This window comes from Balaenoptera physalus (assembly GCF_965194825.1).
Source record: "Balaenoptera physalus genome assembly, chromosome: 15".
Classification (NCBI taxonomy): Eukaryota; Metazoa; Chordata; class Mammalia; order Artiodactyla; family Balaenopteridae; genus Balaenoptera; species Balaenoptera physalus.
Window position 1 is genome coordinate 71,792,847 of NC_138894.1, and position 18,038 is coordinate 71,810,884.

At 37.8% G+C, this 18,038-nt stretch overlaps 1 protein-coding gene across 5 annotated transcripts in view; it reads right to left on the reverse strand.

The window, feature by feature from the left end:
* TTC27 (tetratricopeptide repeat domain 27) overlaps positions 1-18,038 on the reverse strand; it is a 190,670-nt gene that overhangs the window by 13,510 nt on the left and 159,122 nt on the right. For all 5 annotated transcript variants that reach the window (XR_014254108.1, XM_082426978.1, XM_082426979.1 and 2 more), the window contains 2 exons: positions 16,519-16,571; positions 11,643-11,808 (listed from right to left, as the gene is read on the reverse strand). Coding sequence is in view for 4 of the 5 variants with exons in the window: in XM_082426978.1 (XP_082283104.1) it covers positions 11,643-11,808; positions 16,519-16,571 (219 nt within the window). In the remaining variant the exon portion in view is untranslated. The remainder of the gene's footprint in view (positions 1-11,642; positions 11,809-16,518; positions 16,572-18,038) is intronic.

Consider the following 18,038-nt stretch of genomic DNA (forward strand, 5'->3'; position numbering starts at 1 on the left):
AATTTGGTTAATAAAAAATAGGAGGGGGGAGCGGTGGAGCAGGAAATTGCTCTATTTTGTTATAAGCCTTATACTACGACTTAACTTGTAAAAACTATATGTTATGTGTTATTTTAATAACACAAAAATTTAATTTAAAAATAGAGAAAAAGAATAAATACAAAGATTGGCAAAGAGGAAACAAAAAACGACAGCACACATGAATATTCATTTATAAACTTTAAAATTATGTCTTTGTTGTGTGTGGGCGGAGTGGGGAGGGGCAAAGACTAAAAGGGGACCCTGAGGGCTTTGGGATGCTGGTGATGTTCTGACTCGCACTCGGGGAAGGGCGCGGGGCGGCGGGGTGGGGGGCCCCGGGTGGTTTACACAGGTGCGTTCCCTGCGTGAAAATTCATGCTTACTTATGACCTGTGTACTTTTCTATATTTTCACTCTATTTTAATAAAAGTTAATTAAAAAGGTATTTCCTGCAATTAAGAAAGCCCCATAAACTGAAGGAAAAAAATAAGAGTTATTAAAATCCATTAACAAATGGAGCTAATATGTAATCTTCAAAAGTAGGTTTAGAGTGATAAAATTTTTTAAAAAACTATTAATGTTATAATTTACTGGTTAATATCACCATTTCCCTCCCTCTAACTGGTGAGAAAAATCACACTCTTGTTATCCAGACTGACTACCAAAATAGTAACTTTTAACATATATTTAATCCTTCTTTAGTAAATAGATATTTTTAACTTAAAAAAAGCAAAGGGTGTTGTAGTAGGATTTCTTTGATAAAATGAATCACCAAGGATTATGATTTTATCCTGGGCAGTCTACAAAGTTTACCTGCATTATAGTCCTTTGCACCATCAAAGGTGAAAAAAAGATTTTTTTTTAACAGGTAAATGCTTTTATCTCCTGTAAACTGGGTAAAAATATGATTACTGAACCCATCAGTAACTAGTTAAAACTATAAATTATTAAGTATGTAATAAGAGGCTGAAGGGTACAGTACTAAAGTGTAAGAATTTAGAGGTAAACGATTCTTGGGGAAACAGGATCCAAGATATGGCCACTTGGATGGGTTGCTCCTATGAAATAAGATGAGGGCAAAGAAGTTTCAGTCCAAAGTACTGGACGTGCCATCTACCTAAAACCAAGTGTTCAAGAACAGTAGATCTAGAGTGGACAGGAAGATATACATAGTCAGTTGCTGAAGTCCACCATGAATATGGGGGAATGGCTAGGAAGTTGGTAAACAGCAGTAACGAGGACAGGTCTTCTGTCTGCAACATCACAGAACTGTTGTATCAAGCAGTCAATATACAGGTAAAGAGCTTCAGAAACTGTAAAGCAATATAAACCTATAAACTATCACGATCATCACTGACCCTCAACTTCCTTACTCTGTCAAAAGGGGACAGCAAAGCCCTCATCGTCACCCACTCATTATGTGCCCCTATACTTCCTTGGATTAAAATGGAGCTAAAGAAGAACAAACTCTACCACCATGGTATCAGCCCTCAATACCTCCCACTACCCCTGCTCTGAGCACTCACCATGTGCTAGGCCCCATTCTAAGTATGTGACCAACATGATTTCATTTAGTTCTCACTGTAACCCTAGGAAGCAGGGACTTTATTATCTCCACTTTACAAAGAAATTGAAGCATGAGAGGCAAAATGAACTTCTCAAGGGCACAGAGCAAGTGAATGGTGGAGCTAGGTTTTGAACACAAGTGATACTGGCCTCCTGAGTCTTGATGAGGATGAAGAGAAGACGACGATGATAGCAGGTAATATTCATATATATACCCCTTCCTATGAGCCAGGGGCTCTATGAACACAATCTTCCTAACAACCCTAGGGGGAAGGTGCTCTTGTTATTTGCATTCTGCAGATGAAGAAACTGGAGCACAGAGAAGTTAAGTAACTTGTCCAAGGTCACACACCTACGGAAGGCAGAGGTGGATTTGAACCTGCGGCTCGCATCCAGGCTCTTGCTCTCAAGCATTTGCTGTATTAAATGATAAAGCACAGCTCCTTACTCCTCTGTTGTTCCTTCCTTTCCAATAGTAAGTTCTTTTCATTGGAAAGATTTGCTCTTTTATGAAATATGTATGCCAATAACTTTGATCAGTTCATTATCATTTTTTTTGCCAAATCTTGAATCAACCCAAACCAGTTTTTGTAGTTTCTTCTTTTTTAACTTAAAAATTTCCCCAAGACATTGAAGCTAATAAAAAATAAAAAGAGAAAATAAAATTCGCAAACACAAGCACTACTAACATTGTCATTAATTTCTAATTTCTTTACTATATGCAAATTTTTAAATATAATACTATGTAAACTGCTTTATCTTCCTTTTTCACTGAACATTATGTCATAGAATTATTTGATGTTTTCATATATTCTTTAGATAGATCACTTTAATAGATTCACAGTCTCCCACTGGGTTGACAGAGCACAGTCTATTTAACAATTCCCCTGCAGTTAGATAGTTGGGCTGTTTCCATGTACTGCCATTGTCCTTATCACTATAAAGAACACTTCACTGCATATCTTTGTGCCTAAAGATTTTTTTCATACTGAAGCTTCTTTAGGTTAGAATTCCAGGAACAGAACTATGGAATCAAGGGAATAAACATTTTAAGACTCTAGAGATAAGCTGGATACTTTCAAAAAGGGCTAAATCAAATTAGATGTCCATCTGTAGTATATGAAAATGTGTCATTTCACTGCATATTACCAGCACTGGGTGTGTGTGTGTGTGTCTGTGCCTGTGTGTGTGTGTGTGTGTAGGTGTTTTAGTCTTTGATATTTTGTTCCACTAAAAATATACACAGCTACTATTCTGAATTTTACTTTTATTATTAGTGAATTTAAATCTCTTTCCAAATGTTTGTTGAGTAAATATATTTCCTTTTTAAGATATTTAAATTTTTTCTTAATTTGTACAGAACTCATTATTTTCCAATGTGAGAACAGTTTTATTGTTCATCTTCATATGGAGATTACATAGCCTACAAGCTGATGCACTAACACGTTGCTAGCCTCTTTTTCTGAACCCCAATTCTGTACGCTGCTTAAAAAAAGGAGAAAGTTGATGAATCTGAGAAAGTAACAGCAAACACATGGGAAACCCTGGAGAGACAGAGACTGGCTGGGTCCTGGTTTGGTGGAGAAGAGCAGCCCAGGATGGAAACGTACAAGGTGCCAAGGTTCACAGATGGTCTGAGAAAAGCTGCTTAGTTGTGCTTTTTTTTCTTCCACACACTACTCTATACACCACTTGCCATCAACATGGAGAGACTGAAACACAGCAGTGCCAGCCCAGTGCAAGCCAGGGACCAGGCAGGTACCGCCTGGGGGCAGAGGGCCTGGCCAGCCCCCCACCTGCTGAGGTTGGATGACTACTCAGGAAGATGGGACTGGAAGAAAGCAGTGCCTGGCAGAGATAAGAAAGGTTTCCTGAGGAGCCAGGCCACCTGGCAGTGGTGGTGGTGGTGGTGGTGGTGGTGGTGGTGGTGGTGGTGGTGGGAGGAGGTAGTGGCAAGGTGTTTCCAAAAAGTGAGCTCCCCTCATGGCCCAAACTCACCAGGAGGGGCACAAGTTGGTCCTGGGCTTGCTTTAGACCCTCTCACCAAGTACGCATTACCAGTCAAGGAGCCAATATCCCTGGGGGAGTATGAGCCAACAGGGACAAAATTAAGACATCTGAAAAGTGCAACCATAATGAAAGAAACAAATTGAACAGCCTATGTGAAAAAGAATTAAAGGGACATGTGGAGGAAAACTTGATTTTATAATACATATCCGCAGGAAGACGAGCGGGAAAAACCAAGGGAATGGTGAGATCCCCTGGGTAGCAGTATAAGCAGGGAAGAAAAATAGCGGAGGACTGAGCCTGAAATTGCTCTCACAGGGAAGGAAAGGCGAGAACGATTCTGCAAAGGAGATGAGGAAGCTGCATCTGGTAGCGTAAGAGTTGTGAAATTCTGGAAGCCAGCTGAAGAAAGCATTTGAAGAAGGAAGAGAGATCAACTGCGTTAAGTGTAACAGATAGGCTGAGAAACCTGAGGGCTGACAGCTGTCCCCTGGATGTGGCAATATAGACCCTGACAACAGCACGCTCAGTAGGCTGGCGGAGATGAGCCTAGAGGGCGTGGGTTCCAAAGAGGACAGGAAGAGGGGAAGTGGAGACTGTGCAGCAAGATGCTTCTCCCCAAGAGTCAGCCCTGACGAGCAGCAGAGAAATGGGGTGGGGACCGGGCTGGGGGCGGGGGGAGTGCACATAAGTTATTTGTGCACAGTTTGGAAACCTTGAGAACTTTCAAAAACAAGAGCAATGATAAATGCATTTGTAATATAACACAGCTATACAGGTAAACTTTAACCCCTGGTGATTATAAGGGAAGGTCCACTTGCCTTTTTATTGGAAAACTAATCCTAATACTCTACTCCGAAGATCATTCTTTATTTCGTCTGTGGTTTTCTTCTTGGGGTTCTGGACACCCTTGCGGATCTAATTGAGAGTTTTGAACCCTCTACCCAGAATAGGTACATAGCCACGTACACAAATGTTTTTCATGATATTTCAGGTAATCTCACAATCTTCTGAAGCCTAAAAATAGATCCTTCTTAGAAATTCTAATTTGTCCACCATGGCATGGGATTCCGGTCTTATCTCTCAATACTGCATACGACTAAGCATATGACTAAGTAAGTGTATCTCTTTGAAAAGCTTTATTACTTTTCTATCAACTCCTTCCCTATTCTTATCCCTTCTGTCCCTTCCAGATGTTCAAATCTCTGGTATTGTTTTAGGCAAGACCTTCATGTGATCAGTTGAAGTCTCTCTGGCCTTCTCTCGGGGGCACCTCTGTGCATGTCGCCTCTCCTTCTACCAAAGCTACCAATGAGGTGTGTGTTGGACACTCTCCCTTACCTTTACCAACCCCACTATTCTCAAAGCCACCGCTTTCTCCCTGAAAAGGAGCATGAAAGTTGTGGTGGGACGAATAGTGTCCGCCCCACCCCCCAAATTCATGTTGAAACAGAACCTCAGAATGTGATCTCATTTGGAAATAGGGTCTTTGTAGAAATAATTGGTTAGGCTGAAGTCATATTAGATTAGTGTGGGCCCTAAATCCAATGACTAACGTTCTTCTAAGAAAAGGAGCCGACAAACAGAGACATGAGGGAAGGAGGTGAAGTAGGTGAAGAGGGAGGCACAGGTTAGAATTATGCAGCCACAAGCCATGGAATGCCAGGAACCAGAAGCTGGAAGAGGCAAGGAAAGATTCTTCACTGAGCCTTTAGAGGGAGCATGGCCCCGCCAACACCTTGATTTCAGACTTCTAGCCTCCATTACTGAAGAGAATCAAGTTCTGTTGTTTGAAGACACCAAGCTTGTAGTAATTTGGTAGAGTAGCCCCAGGTAACGAATCCAGCAGTCTTATGTACAAAGACTAAGGCAACATGGAGAACACTGCGACGAACGCTTCCCAGGGCACTTAACTGGCTTCTACTAACCCTCTTCCAGTTTCAGTTCAGGAAGCACTAAATGAGGCTGTCATGTCTCAGCCTGTCCCTCCTCAGGACAGTGACGTCCAGCCCTCTGGTCAGAAGTCATCCTTTCCTCATGTGTAGAAGTTTTCAATTCAGATCTCTCCATCTTTTCTTTAGCAGAGTGTGGCTTTTGTGTCATGATTTAAAATGTTTTCTCCACCCCCAAGCTTATAAAAATATTTACCATACTTTCTTTTAAGTGCTTTTATGGTTTTACTTTTTCAATAATAGCGATGATGACGATCACGATGCTGATGGCAGCTATACTCACAGCACTCGTGTGTGCCAGGCACTATTTTCTGCCCTTTACATACATTAACTTACTTACTCTTCACAACAATCCTGTGAGGTACTAATATCATCCCTGTTTTACAAAACTGAAGAACAAAGTGGTCAGTAATTTGCTCAGGTCATACAGCTAGTGACTGGCAGAGGTAGTAAGCAAAGGCTGTCTAACCCCAGAATTTATGCTCTTACCTACAACATGATCCTGCTTCTCAAGCCATTTCAATTTAAATATTTATCCAGGGACTTCCCTGGCGGTCCAGTGGTTAAGACTCTGTGCTTCCACCGCAGGGGGCACAGGTTCAATCCCTGGTCGGGGAACTAAAGATCCCGCACGCCAGGTGGCATGGCCAAAAAAATAAATAAATAAATGAATAAATAAATATCTTATCCATTTGAATTTATTTTGGTTTAAGGAGTGAAGCATGGCCTTCATTTTGGGTCCCAAATGCTTGGCCAACTATTTCAATACATATTGAATATTTTATTTTATCCCACAGATTTAAAATGCCATCCTTAACATGAACTAAATTCTCATACTTGAGTCTGTTTCTGAATCCTCTCTCCTGTCCCATTTCATTCCTGTAGCAGATGTTAACTCTTAATATAATAAGGATATTATTAGCTTTTTATCTTTTCTATTTGTTACAAATATTTCATCACATATTTTTTCCATGAAGTCATAAAAATTCCTTCAAGTTTTTTTTTTCTTGCTTCAAAGTTCAGGAAATATGGTAAATACCCACTTGTACTGCTAATTTTTCTAGGAGATGAAAAAATGTTTAGCATATATTTAGCCCATTTGGAATTCATTTGGTGTATCATAAAATAATCTAAGTATATTTTTTGAGCCTGGATGTTTAGAGGGATTTCATTTTAATCAGTATAAACAGCCCTGCAGTCCCTCGCTTCCTAACTAAACCAATGCCACACCACCAACTTCATGTAAGGACTTCTAAATCTCTAACCCACATCTCTGATCATTTCAGCGATACAGCGCTTTTGTTTCATTCTCTTTCCTAAGCCTATTTCTCACTTCCATCATGGCCCATAGACTGCATCAAGCAGAGCGTGACTGTGGGGAACCACCACTAGCACCTGAAGAGAGCTTTTTCTCACATGGAGGAGCAGCGATTCTAATCTCCACAAAGAGAAAAGGATAACTATCCTCTTCCTCAACACTAACCTTGAGGTCCTTGGCCAAGTCTCCCCAAAATCTTGGCTGAAAGCACAAGGCGTTGGCCCTTTGAATCCTGGAGGTCTTCAGAGCAGGAAGGAATAGGATTGCCTCAGGTCCAGTTACAAACACTTCCAGGAGGGCTGGAGGCCAGGAATGAAGCCATTTCCCGCCTCTCTGGCTTGGCCAAGTCCCCGCTCCACTTGGAGCTCTCTGTTTCCTGGTCTGATAACCCTGACCCTTGGTCAGGGTCCTGCTCTGTTTCCTGGTCTGATAACCCTGACCCTTGGCTTCCCCACACCTCAGTTATCAGAGAGACGTAGGCAGTTTAACATTGTCTTTTTCACTCCTTCAGCAAAAAAAGAAAAAATTTCTTCGCGTGTGGAAAAGGCAGGCACAGATTTTAGGTTAAATAGGCCAGACTTCAGACTTCACGTCCTGGCTTGACTGCTCGTTAGCTGTGAAAGATCAACTTTATTAGTTCATCTTGCTGAGCGTCAGATACTTCAGCAGTAAAATGGAGACAGTATCTACTTCACAGAGACAGAGTTTGTATACAATATATCCATTCCCTCTGCTCTTCTCTCTCAGGTAAGCCCAGCCACCACTTGCTCCAGGACTTCAATCTGGTTGGCAACCTGCCCCACTGCCCATCAACACCACCTCCCTCCTTCCCCAAATAGAAATCCACACAAAGAACAACATCCATAGGAAAGAATACATATTGTATGACATTCAAGAGAAAGCAAAGCTGAACTGTGGTGACAGAAATCAGATAGTAGTTGCCTGGTTGAGGGGAAAGGGTGGTGGTTCAGTTGACTGGAAAGGGGTATAATAGAACTTTGGTGATGAAAATGTTCCATATCTGTTTTGGGAAGTAGTTACATAAGAATACATAATGGTCAAAACACATCAAACTTACACTTAAGATCTGTGCATTTTATTATATGTAAATTATACCCCAATTTGAAGAAAAAAAAACTTTGTTAGATATAGTTCAAATGCACATTAATATGATGGGGAAATGTGCTTTTTAATATAAATCTTCCCATAGACTTCAAGGCTTGATTCACACAAAAAACAGACATGCCTAAATGTGATTCCTATCTTTGGTTCTGACTAGATATATTACTGGTCAAGTTATATAACCTCTCTGGGTCTCATATTCATACATTGTAAAATGAGGACTATTTAGTACCCACCTCAAATACTGTATGCCCTATAAAAGATAATCCATGTTAAGTGCCAAGAACATAGTAAGCACTGGATATATGTTAATCCCTTTTCCTTCCTCTTCCATTTATAAACAGCAAATGGGGTGCAATAATGCAATACTTAAATTTTTCCCAAAATGACTGAAAGTTATCAAAGAAGAAGGAAGAAGAGGAGGAAGGGGAGGAGGAGGGGGGATGGGGGAAGAGCAGAAAAAGAAAAAAACAAAAGGAAAAAGAAAAAAAATGAACACATCAACATTAGAAATTATCCCAAGGAAGAAGCATGAATATACACAAGGATTTGTCTACAAGGATATTCATGGCACTATTAACAATAGTACAAAACTGGAAAATCAACCAGGGACTAATTACACAGAAACATGAAAATTAGTTTTATGATAGATTAATAAAAGTGTGTACAATCCAGACATGATATAAATATCTATTATAGAACAGTGTTCTTGAGTTATACTAATCTATGCATTAGTCAAAATTAGGACATAGAGAGAAAAGGCAGGAAATGATAAAGGTAGTATATCCACCCATTCTCTTATTACAAATAGTGAGAAAAACAATTTATAGTTAATTTATCATGTGTCTGTATTAAAATGAATATGAATTTACACATTTACACACACACAATACAAAAATTAAAATGGCAGTAATCACATCTATAAAGAAGTAGAAAAAGAATAGATAAAAAGAGAATTTTAAAGCAAATTGAAATAGAATGAGGTCAGGTAGTGTGAAACATAAGAATATCAGAGTTTTTTTGAAAGACACCTGTTGCCAAACTTGCAGAGTCAAATTAAGTAAAATTATTTTAGCCAAGATAAAAATATTCCAGACAATCTATCGACTGTCTCAGTCCACGCTGACTAGCGGTGAGAAAACATGATGGCAGACACAAGTATGCCATGAAGCTAAATATGACTGAGACCATACTAGCCATCAAGACCTTCCTTCAGTGATGATTTAACCACTCTGGAGTGATTCTACCCACACCTGCCAGAGACCAAACACCTCCATCAGTATTCTGTGACACTTCTGGAGAAAGCTATTAACAGGGCCTAGTATAAACTGACAAATTATCTCACTGTGGCTATTTCTCCATCTGAATACCTGAAAGTTCTCTATTATAAGGTGCTAAAGATGATCATTTGACCCGAGCAAGTCACTGGTTATCTAGTTCTTACGTTCTCAGTAATATTTCCCCAAATCCAAATATAAAAATTAAGCTAACAGCCATAACATCTGACATCTTTATAGCACCTTATGTTTCTCTAGGTGCTCTGTTTATAAGCAGTATTTTGTCTAACAGGAATGATTCTTGGTGTTCCTGTGTGTGGCAGGGGTGCTGAGGGAAGAAGTCTTAAGAATACAGATGCCACCCTTGATTGCTTCTAAAAATACTGAACTTTTATAAAAACTAATTTCAAACTCATCAAAATATTAGTGCCCAGATGAAATACTATTGTACGAAAGGAGGTTTGGTTCATATTCTGAATTTGAGGAACAAAAGAATTACAGGAAAAAAGAAATCAAAATATTAGCTGGCCATGAATTTAAACTAAATCCTAATAATTTTCTCTAGGTAGGAAACGACTCAATTTTCACTTAAGTTAAAAATGATATAAGTTAAATACTCTGCTAAAACAGGTAGAGGATTAGAAAATTTTCAATGGGAATTAGAACACAGTTTTGCTACGGGTGAAAATTCTTATGATTAGATTTGCTGGAAGGAGTTTAAAATCGTGAATATGATCACTAAAATATGTTTGGAAACTCTATTTAAGATAAAAATTAAATGAAAGCATCTTAATTTATGCTGGGAGAAGTTTTTGGGGTTTTTTTAAACTTTTTTTCCTTTTCTGAAAAACACTCAAAATACATCTCTATGCATTCAGAACAAGCTTCGTGAAAGGAAAAAAAAAAAAAGAATTTATTTCAAGTGTGAAATGGAATATACTACCAATGCAAATTATTTACATTCTCCCTGAGATTTTAGAACAGGCTTCACAAGGCTTTCTTAGTAAAGAAAGGTCTTTTAAAAAATTACAGTTGAGATAAACAAGAGACAAGCACTTTGCAATCTCTGCACCATCCTCAGTGGTTCAGCAACACACCGAGATCTGTTCAGAGCCTCATCAGTGCCCTTTGCCAAGGGGCTAAGTGCGGAAGAGAAAGAGCCATCACAATGGTGAATAGGACAAGTACTAGATGGCCACAGGACTGTGCAAACAGATTGGCCAGGGTTTCCATCCTCTCTAGGATGTAAAACTCTGCTATGCTTCCATGCACGTTTTAAGTGATCTTCACTCTATAAAATTCAAGTCCCTTCTTTCTATAATGGATGGTCAATGTACAACAGTTAAAAAGGGGGAAAAAAAAAAAAAAAAGAAAAAGAAAAGTAATTGAAGGGGTCAACAATGCTCCTGTAAGTAGGTATATGGTTCTACTTGAAGCCACAGATCTCTAAGTGAACTGCCCAGAACCTGAGCTTTAAAGCAATTTAGCAAACTATATAGCTGGATTTGCAAGAACATGCAAACAGGTTGAGGGCTGGGGCTACGAAACCAGAAACCAGACAAGGTAAATTTTGTAACAGCTGGAGTATATCTATAAATAAGCCATAAGAGTAGTGAGGTATTATCATATATTACATGTTATTTGTTTTTTCATAATTCCAAATTCACCACTTTAAATAATATATATGTTGATTATTGCAAATAAAGTATTAAATTTTCAAGCCCCCGGACTTCGTAACCTATAAGCTCCTGTACACCCTATCTTTAAACATTCTCTTCAACCACAATTAAACCCACAAGGTCTTTTATATTTAATACTATTGGATGTCAAACACAGGGGTTTCAAGTCTCCCATAGTTTCTGAAAGGATATAGTATTTTTTGTACTGTTAAGAATCAACCAGTCCTGACTTCATCCCAAGATGAAGACCATCTCATTAAACAGTGCAAAGAAAACGTTAGTCTTCATTTCTATATTGTTCAAACAATCTGAAAGTATGCAGTAAATGATTGTTCAATGAGTGGATAAATGAGTATGGGAGTTAATCCAGCTATTACACTGAGATAACCAAAGTAATAAATAACACAAGCATCACTCTATTAAGTTTCTGCGAGCTGACTATATATATGTAAACCACATATCAGATTTTCATAACTGAGTCACAGTAATATTCAGTCTATGATTACACAAACATATTTGACATCGGAATGCCAGAATTAATATGTAACTAAGAATATTCAACTATACAAAAAAGCCCTCTTTTATATATTACTTGTGTTTAACAAAATTTTCCTGTGTAGAGTCAAGGAAGCAATTTATATCATATAATGAAGTATTAATATCAAACACAAACTGAAATAACAAAATATGAATATCCTACCTGAGTATCTTTGTATTTGTCTCTTAAGTCCAAGAGCCGATGATAAGCTTTAATGGCTTCTGAAAATTCCCCAATGTCAGTGCTAGTGAGAATATAGTTTTCCCAGATCTGCCAATGTTCATAGTTGCACTTGAGGGCTTCTTGTAAAGTTCTAAAAGCTTTCACTCTATTGAAGGTCAAGTTAAAAAAACAAAAACAAAAGGACCAATAATGAATAAACATAGCTAAATAAACTACAGCTAAATGTATAAAATACTAATGTGGACTTTCTGTCAGTCCTTAATCATTCACGTTAATAAACAGAATTAGAGGTTCAAACAACCCGAAACCACCTCAAATTTCCTTAACAGGAAATGGCAAACAAAAACAAGTAGAAATGAAACAAGAATAGGGAGACATAAATAAAAACCAAGTAGAAATTTTGAAATTGCAAGAGACATTAAAACAAACAAACCAAAAAACCTCAACATGTGACAAAAACTAGATTACACACAGTCAAAAAGAGTACTGATGAATTGGAAGATAACAGTGAGGAATTCAGATTAAAAAATAAAAGAGTAATAAAGAGACAGAGGAAAGAATGAGAGGTAAGATTCAAGCACACATTCGATAGACATTCCAGAGTAAATAAATGCAGAAAATGGCAAGACACTACATTTGACAAGATAATAGCTGAGCATTTTCCAGAACTGAACAAAGATCTAAATTCTATGATCAAAAGTATATTTTGTGTACTGAGCATTATATTGGGTTGGCCAATAAATAAAGGTAAACCAACACCTAGATACTTTATGTGAAACTGCAGAACATGAAGATAATCCTAAAACCTATAAAAGAATGACAGAGGACAGCAGATATTTCATTAGCAGCAGAAGATGGTAGAAGGCAATAAAATACTTTAAAGTGCTAAGTAAAAATAACTGTCAGTCTAAAATTTTATAATCAACTAAACTTACCACTCAAGAATAAATGCAAAATAAAAAATTTTAACATGTACAAAGACTAAGGAAGTTTACCACCTACTGACCCTAACTTAAAAGAACTATTAAAGCATCTCCTCTTGCAAAAATAAAAGGGACTTCAAAGAGAAGAAAAGGGACACAAGAAATGATCAATGGTGAGAAGAGAAAATGAAGTACATCAGTAAATTTAAATAATTATTGAGACCAAAAACAATTATGAGTTGTGTTTTAAGAAAAAGTAAAACTACAAGTATATAGACCATATTCTCTGTAACTAAATAAGAAATCAATAGTAAAGAGACAGTTAAAAAAATATATGCCTACAAACTTAAAAATGCACTCCTAAAAAAAAGGAACCTACAGTGGGGGGGCGGGGGGGGGAGATTCATATTAGAAAGTACAAAATATTTAGAATTTAATGAAAGCATTATATACCACCATCTGCAAGATATACGTAAAGCAGTATTTAGAGAGAAATTTACATTTTTATATGTATTGATTATAATTATGAAAGATGGAAAATAAACGAGCTAAAACATCCAACTTAATTTTGTAAAAGAACACCAAATAATTCTAAGAAAGAAGAAAATATGAAATAAAATATAAAGAAAGAATATAAATGATCAACCAAAAGCTGGCTTTTTGAAAAAGACTAATGAAACAGACAAATGTCTAACTAAATTCCATTTAGAATTTAGAAAAGTGGTATATATAAAATTAGTAATTTTAAAAAAAATCATAAGAGAACATTATGAACAAATTACGCAAAATGAGCTAAAAAATAGAAAGCCAAATAAATCAATAAAAATTAAAACTAGGCTAGGTGGTTTTACAGATAAGGTTTATCAAACCATCACAGAATCCTTGCCTTATCCGAGCTACTTCAGAAAACAGAAAAACACTATTAAAAATTTGATATTGACAAGGAAATCAACAGAACTTCATGTCACCTATTCTAAAAGTTAAACATCTCAGCTCTCAAAAAGATTCTTAATACTTTACTCTACTGGCTGAACAACACTATAGCTCCCTTATAGATCATAAATGCTTTAGTGGACAACTATAGTAACCTCTTTCAAAGGTATGCTATCAATCTCCCTCTCCAAGAGCCATTTTGAATTTGCTAACTTAAGACTACAAGGTCCACCTCCCTTTCCCTGCTGAGCCTCACAGGGTTTCATCAAGACCCCTCCTCTTTGCTGACTTCAAGGCAAATTTTAGAGAGGATGGTGGGGGGTCTTCTGGCTGACTCAGGCCCTTGTTCTGAGAGTCACCCCCTAAAGCACTTAAAAAGAAGTGTAACTTCTTTTTAGTAACCTTCCCTGCTAGTCACTGAACACACAAATCATTTACTCATTCTCTAATATACCTATGGTACTGATCAAAATTTCTTTACAATTAAGTCCTTTTAGTCTTTTCATAACCACAATTCACTACAGTTTAGTTTTTTATACCCTATATTAAACAATTTACCGAAAGTTGTCATGGAATGCACTGATTCATTTATCCCTTGACCCACCCTCCTTTACAGTTAAAAATGTAAGTGCCCTTGCTCTAATACTTCTTCAAATTCAGCCATAAATTGTTTCTATGTGATTTTTTTTCTTTTTTTTGTTTCTTTCTCTACTCTACTCCCTATGCCCACCTCATATGTGATAGCAACTGCCTTCAAAGGCAGTGGACTGAGATTCCCCAGGTCTCCCATCCACACAGTGGGTGGGTGTGAAGTTATCCTATTGGAAAAGAACTCAACAAGCAGCAGTCCACACCAGGAGGAGTATCCTTTCTGTATGTCCTCCTATCCTCTAATCACAATTTTTTGGCCTCAAAATTTTTGCAATGAAATCCTTTTTTTGGAAAGTATGACTTCCTTCTAAGGAGCTTCAATTCCGGATTCACTTATCAAACCCACAATGGTAGTGATACTGCACTATGACAGTTATATAGGAAGATGGAAAAATTTCCCACGGGACTGGTAGGGACATGATGCCTAGGGGAATCAGAGGAAGCAGGGGAAAGAGCACTTTAGTGAAGAACCTGGTGACAGCAGAGGGAGAGATGAGATAGTTTGAAGGGTCACTTTAAGGCAGGGATAGGATTCTTTTGAGAGGAGCATTAATAATTTGCCCCTGAAGTAACAATCTCCTGAGTCAAAAATGAGCTCTCTCTGGAGAGCAGCAGCAAAGGAAGCAAAGAGTAAAGAGGCAAGAATAAAGGAGTGATTTACCTCTGACCTTACAGCCCCACTCTGACACAAAAACCTTTTCATGGAGCTGCAGGAAGACAAAAAAGTGTCAAAAAGAAGCTGAGGAACAATGTGCAAGAACCACTAAGAGAGAAATCAATTAGAATTCTTAGGATTAATGGGCTGGAGGACAGCACAGAGTATCAAGAGCCTCACTACATACAAAATTATCAGTATTACTAGAAAAACCCGCTGAGATCATTCTACAACTATGACAGGGATTTCCCCTGCCCCTGCTTTAACCCAAAAGGGTTTCTAGTGAGTTTTAACACAATCAGTTGCAATCAAGAACATAATATTATTTCCCAAAGAGAGCGGTAGAACAAACAGTACTTTATTTATATAGATTGTCATCCAAGAGCAGCGGAAGCATTTCATGATCTCGACGTAATGTGGATTTAATGATATCTTCAGAAGTACTCGTGAATCCACAGAGAAAAATTAAATTTGAAAATAAGGCGAAATAAAAATGGAACTATATCTACCCTTTAATTCATTTATTTAAAACTGGGGCAACAGCCATCCTTGCCTCTTCCCTTTCCTTTGCTTTCTATAGCCAGTCAGTAAGCCCAGTTGGTTGTTCTCTTTATAAACTGGCATCTGCCCCCTTCTTTTTCCAGTCTCGTTACTGCCTGCCTGGACTGTTACCACAGCTGTCTCCTAACTGGTTTCCCTGTGCCCAGTTCCCTCTCTATTCTGTCTCACACACTGTCACCAGATAAATCTTCCTAAAAAACTTCCTTCTTCATGAAATTACCCCACTGAAATCTCTGGCTTCCTACTGCCAACAGGACAGTCTCAACTAGTCAGTCAGATAATCAGAACACGCTGCCATTTGACCCCAACTGACCTTTCCAACCTCATCTCCCACTATAGATCTCAATAGTCTCGAGCTGGACTATTTTACTTCCTATATCCTAAAGTGTGGCATTCATGCCTGTCACTCTGCATTTGGTCACACAGATTCAGAACACTAGGTACACAAATTAATGACCATTTATTTCCAAATCCTGAAAGGCTTCCCTCTCTCCCCTCTACCAATTCTTCAAATTTTAGCTTGAATCCAACATTCTCTCAGAAGCATTTCTGAACCAGCATCACACACCTTCTCTCCTCTGAGATCCTCACAGGACTACATGAGTGGCAGAGAATATAACTGTTCTACAAATATCACCTACCATTATTATAGCCCTCTTTGTACTTATCACTTGAGATTTACCACATACAACTTATATTATTAATCAATTTTTAAAATAATATGGCATAATATTTTATTTTTTAAACCCACACTCCCTAAAGACATTGGTTCATACTTATATGTCTCAGTAATGTCCACTACACAGCAAGCAATCATTAAGAATCTATCAGTTGAGCTGACTGACTAAAGGCATGCTTGCTTTTACCATGCAATGAAATTTAGGATACAAAACTTCGGTATCAAATAAAGAGGTCAAAAAATATTTCTTATTTTATTACATACTAAATGTTTTCAAGAAATAAACTACACCTGGAATGCAAATGGCGATATTAAGTCATTTTAACTCAAAGATATGGGTAGGCAAGGGGAAAAAGACAAAGAGTAGGGCACAATGTTTCAGTGTTCAGTTGAAGAAAATCTCATTCATTTATTTTGGAAGCAAAGTTCTTCATCTTTTTCTGATGCACTTACTTTTGTTTTAATCGGATATAAGAAGTTGATAAATTGTTCCAAGCTTCAGCATTCTGAAATGATAGACAACAGTTACAGACTATTCTCATTTAGGTATAATTGCTGCAACCAAAAATATAACATATTTTCCTAGCTCAAGATGTACTCTTTACAATGTTAATTTTCAATAAGGTACGTTTAAAAATGTATAAGAAAATTAAATAAATTAAACTTAACACTTATAATTTAGAACAAAAATAGTCAACAAGGGCTTAGCTGGTGGCACAGTGGTTAGGAATCTGCCTACCAATGCAGGGGACATGGGTTCGAGCCCTGGTCCAGGAAGATCCCACATACTACGGAGCAACTAAGCCCATGTGCCACAAATTGAGCTTGTGCTCTAGAGCCCGCGAGCCACAACTACTGAGCCCACCTGCCACAACTACTGAAGCCCGAGCGTCTAGAGCCCGTGCTCCGCAATAAGAGAAGCCACCACAATGAGAAGTGCGTGCACCGCAATGAAGAGTAGCCCCCGCTCGCCACAACTAGAGAAAGCCCACGTGAAGCAATGAAGACCCAACGCAGCCAAAAATAAATAAATAAATAAATAATTTTTTTTTAAAAGTCAACAAAATGATATAACTATTATAGCACTAATTTGGAAGTTTGCTAAGATTTTATTTCTAAATTTATATTTACAAAACAGTTGGACAATTTACAACATAATTTACACAATATATAGATTAACTACAAATCTAAAGTAATGCAAAATATTGTTTTTCCTATCATAAAAGTCTTTGCTATTTTACCATCATCCTTCATCAGATGGGAGAGTAAAGGAGTATGTGCTCTCCAGTGTTAAGCCTAAGTATTTCATCAATCAAACATATTTCTCTACCTATTCCTCTATGCAATGACAAAAATAAATTAAAGCCTCTATATAAATGTTGATTCTAACAAGAATGATATAAATTATGCTTGTTCCTCTTTGTTCCACGTTTTATAAAACATAAAGTATATAGTTCTCAAGTTCCATACATATGATATAAAAATTAATTGGCAATGGACCTCTCCTTACAGACAGAGCACTGTTAGTACCAGACTAGCCTTATCACCACAAAAAGTTACAAACTGGATGAAATTTAGGAAACAACTGTTTTTGAGAAGTTGGACAAAGGGTTACACAGGACTATGATCCCTGAGAGAAGGATCGTTGAGCTGTCTCAACAATCAACCTACACTTCTATCTAGAGGCACTTTGAGGGCTGCAGCACAGAAAGGTAGAAACCAAACAAAGCACAGCAAGTCTTACTAAGAGGGGGAAAAAGAGCTCAGAGTTCAGGGCTGAAAAGGTGGCTGAATTTGCAAGACAAAATAACAGGGAAGAGAGATCTGTGCAGAGAATAAGCTCCAGAAATCTCAATAAGCATCTCCTTGAGTCCTTGGCTGAATACTAAGCTACACATGTGCAGGGCAAAACTTCTTAAGGCCAGGCAGGGAACAACTACCACACAGCTGGGAGCTGAATGGAGATTCTAGAC